Source organism: Rosa chinensis, chromosome 4, assembly GCF_002994745.2.
Source record: "Rosa chinensis cultivar Old Blush chromosome 4, RchiOBHm-V2, whole genome shotgun sequence".
NCBI classification, from domain to species: Eukaryota; Viridiplantae; Streptophyta; class Magnoliopsida; order Rosales; family Rosaceae; genus Rosa; species Rosa chinensis.
Window position 1 is genome coordinate 11,306,746 of NC_037091.1, and position 3,980 is coordinate 11,310,725.

General features: G+C 33.9%; 1 protein-coding gene across 2 annotated transcripts; it reads left to right on the forward strand.

The window, feature by feature from the left end:
• The first annotated feature begins 379 nt into the window (after window positions 1-379).
• Window positions 380-2,047, forward strand: LOC112198472. 2 transcript variants are annotated; one of them, XM_040518924.1, is made up of 4 exons: window positions 380-1,004; window positions 1,275-1,364; window positions 1,722-1,845; window positions 1,903-2,022. In XM_040518924.1, exons 1-3 carry the CDS (start codon window positions 519-521, stop codon window positions 1,812-1,814), a joined length of 669 nt encoding a protein of 222 aa, XP_040374858.1. In that variant the 5' UTR covers window positions 380-518; the 3' UTR covers window positions 1,815-1,845; window positions 1,903-2,022. The 2 variants fall into 2 exon arrangements, with proteins under 2 accessions (XP_040374858.1, XP_024195370.1); XM_024339602.2 differs by having other exon boundaries at window positions 381-1,004; window positions 1,722-2,047.
• The last annotated feature ends 1,933 nt before the right edge of the window (window positions 2,048-3,980 follow it).

Below are 3,980 nucleotides of genomic sequence, written 5' to 3' on the forward strand. Positions count from 1 at the left end.
TTCGTCTTTTTGCGCAGGCTTCACCGATTGTTAACCGGTGTTGGACCCGGCTAGTTGGATCGGAGCCTTTATTATCCTATTGTATGATGGAGCCCCCCGTGCTCCCCACTACTGAGGAGCTGCTGCTTTGTTACGGTCTGATCTTTTCTTCTTTGTTTCCAGTTGCCAAAAGAAAAAAAGAGGTACGTTGGAGTCAATTCTTTTGGTCTGAACTCTGAAGTCTTCTATTAATTATTTAATTTTTTTGTATATTTAATTTGGTCATATTCTTTATTAATTAATTAGTCTACACATCTATCGTTGTCCAAAGTATTTAAAAATATTAGCCTACTAGCATAGTTGCAATCGTCTTTTAGACACTACAAGCGCGTTTAACCGATGCATTTGATACCATCCTACTTTTTGTACCGCTGCGTATTTATCCCCAATAAAAGGCTTCCATCTTCTTATCAGTACAGAAGCTAAGCCTACAACTTACATAATCGAGAGCTAGAGATAGAGAGAGGGAGATCATAAACATGGAAGAAATACGTGAGGCTGCTTTAGCTTACTACCATAACTTGCCAGAAGACCTACAGAAGCTGGCATCTGAAAAATTCAAAGAAATTGATTCAAATGGTAATGGCACAATAAGCATCAGGGAATTCAAGAAGAGTATGGGAAGCTCTTTCGACAATGACTCCGTGATCATGAAGAGAAGCTTCAAGGAGCTGGACAAGAACGGAGACGGCAAGTTGGATTTCAACGAATACATCACTCTTTACTATCTTGTAGAGAGCGGTAGGGTGCTGATTTATTGTGCGGGCGATGGATGTGAGGCCGCACCTTTTCTCAAGGGACTCTATTTTACTTGCGTCGACTGCTTCCACCATAACGAAAATGAAACTTTCGATCTCTGCACCTCCTGCTACCGCAATGCTGACTTTGTTCATGAACACACCAACTTTGTGGATAACCATGTGTTACTTCGTTCCAAGGCTGCTTGTTGTGAATCCACATCTGAGGTAACAATAAGTCATATCTGATCTTAGGAAATTTCCTATCAAAAGTAAACCGGAAGTTTTGGCATATGATCGGAGACTCCCTCTTTTAAGTACTGGTTTGATAACATAACAAATTAGATTATATACTCCTTGCATATTATTGATTCAGTAATGATCCTATATTTTTGCATATCAACTTCATTTTTGTACCTAAGAGCTATAGCTTGGTGCAAATTTATCTAATACATCATACTTGAGTAATCATAACGATGAATTTATTTGAATGTGTAGCCATGCTCTTCTGGGTCTGATTCTGAGTCCAATCAAGTTAGTCGATCTGGATCAAAGAGAGTGGAAGTTAAGCGATCTGGATCAAAGAGGGTGAGTTTATTCTCTTCACAGGCAGTCGACTATACTTCTTTGCCATTCAAAACTGTTTTCAGTATACTTCTTTGCCTTTTAAGGTAGTATTATCACGATGAATTTGACTTCAGCTAAACACATCCTAGATGAACAAACACTATATAATACAAGACAAAAACATTGGTGCATGACATCTCATCTTAAATTTTTAATTGGAGTTAATTAGCTAATTGGTCTGAGTATATTTTAAATTATACATTTTTTTCATTATTTACCTCGTAACTGGGTCAATATGCTCACCATCTGGTATACTTTAATACATAGCTATAGGGTCAGTGTTCTTTATTAATTGAATTTGTTGAATTTTTTCTGCAGAGGGCAGTATTTGGAGCAATCAATTCTGGAGTGAGCGTTGCACAGGCAGTAGGAAGTGTTGCAGCTGATGCTGCTTCGTGCAGCATCATGTGATCGATCTACATCCATTTGTAACAGTTTCATCCTATTTGCCTTTGCTTGGTTCTCCAGTTTCAACCAAAAAACAAAAAGCAGTTTCATCGTATTTCAATAAGCGTGTAATGCATATTGACTTTGACTTAATGCGTGGAGAGAATAAGGATTATTAATGTTGATTCATTGTGTTAATGAGATTTTTTTTTTTTTAGTGTTTTTATCATTTTATCTTTGCTAGGGTTTTAATACATAAAGCCTTCGTGTTACAATCTCTTATCTTGCAATGTGAATGTCCCATTACAAAATATTTGTCTAGAGGACTACTAAAACTATTACTACTAGATGCTCGGGGATTTCAAAATATTGTGTCGATTGATTCTTGGTTCAGTTGACAAATAAATGGCTAGGAACTACCCTATTTGTTTTTTATTTTTTTGGTAATTAGAGATATAAGTCCAGATTAACACAATGGATGTCTTTGATATGATTATTGGTTCTCAAGGTGTGACTGCATATGAGTGCATGGATTATAACAATGAGCACAATCTGAAAAATTTCTGGATTGAGAGCATCTTTAGTAGACTCTCTATCTTGACTTCTTAGTTATTTTGAAAGCATATTTGGCTTTTTATTAATTTTAGCAACTACACCAAACTCGCAAGTGGCTCTCTATTTTAACTTTTTAAACTATCTCGCTCTTAAATATAGAGAGAAATGAGACTCCTATTATTTTTGTTAATTTAAAACATTCATTTTAAGTTATTTTATATAATTTATAAATGCATTTAAACTATTTTTCTTCTATCAATAAATAATATAAATTCAAAACTAATTAAAATAGATAAAACTGATGCAGACTATCTCAAAAGTGGCTAGCCAAAATGACTTTATAACGACTTTGGCTAAAATTTGACTAAAAAATGGCTAGTATTACTAAAGCTACTCTTTAGCGAACTCTTTATTTTAGCTCTTTAGCTATTTTGGACAGTATGTTTAACTTTTTATCATTTTTAGCAGCTGCACCAAATTATCTCCTAAGTAGCTCTCCATTTTAGTTTTTATCTATCACGCCCCTAAATATAGAGAACAAGATGAGTGAGGCTCCCTATTATTTTTGTTAAACTAAAACATTCATTTTAAGTTATTCTATGTAATCTATAAATCAATTTAAATATTTTTTTCTACTATCAATAAATAATATAAATTCAAAACTAGTTAAAATAGAGAGAACTAATGCAGATATATTTTAAAAATACTTGGCCAGCCAAAATGATATTTTAGCTACTTTGGCTAAAATTTTACTAAAAAATTACTAGTATTGTTAAAGATGCTAAGTTTGATAGCACTTGCCATATTATTAGGATGCGCGATCTCATAAAATACCAAAAACAACTTGTTGTCTTGCAATTATAAGTCATAACAACAATGACAACTAAACCACTGCAAGTGACCTAGTGGTTCTTGCCTAGTTGGGTGTGCTCCCCAACCTAGGTTCGAACCCCGAAGCTGTCAAAGTGGCCAGGCACTGTGCTGCAATGCACAGTTGGAGCATTTCACATGCGCTGAACGAGTTTATCTTGGGCCTAGGAAACCTTTGGTTTCCCCTTGACAAAGTCAAAAAAAAAAACATTGACAACTAGGTGAACCATATTTTAGGTAACTATATTATATGTGGCATATGTGATGATACAGCACATCATCTAATAAAAATTTATAATCGACTAGTTTTTATGCCACATTATTACATGCCATATAAAATAGTTTTTAGGTGATAATCAAAAATGTGGTTCGCTTATCTTTTTTCAACTCCTAGACATCGTAATAAAGTAATATTAATGTTATTCAGTATATATAATTGAACGTACGTACATGTTCAATACATATGAATTAGTGCAAAAAAATAGAATAGAAAAACAATTAACTCAAGATAAGAGGCTCATCAAAATTACTTAGAGTGTGTTTGGATGAGGGAAAAAATGATGGAATTTAATTGCAAGTGAGGATTTCATAATTCCTCAAAACTAATTCCTATAAAAGTAAATGGGAATTGGTCTACTCATTTCATTTGATAGTCCCTTTATATAGGAAGAGAATTACAACAAAAATATCAATTACAATAATGACACTAAATGCTGATTGAGTTGTAATCGCTAATTCCTTAATTCCCTCTTTGTCAGTTAATTT

Excerpts from the sequence above, each read along its gene's own strand:
- LOC112198472 (XM_040518924.1), top strand. The coding sequence starts at position 519 with ATGGAAGAAATACGTGAGGCTGCTTTAGCTTACTACCATAACTTGCCA. Across the intron at positions 1,005-1,274 it reads GTTGTGAATCCACATCTGAG|CCATGCTCTTCTGGGTCTGA; the intron begins GTAACAATAAGT and ends TTGAATGTGTAG. Across the intron at positions 1,365-1,721 it reads AGCGATCTGGATCAAAGAGG|AGGGCAGTATTTGGAGCAAT; the intron begins GTGAGTTTATTC and ends TTTTTTCTGCAG.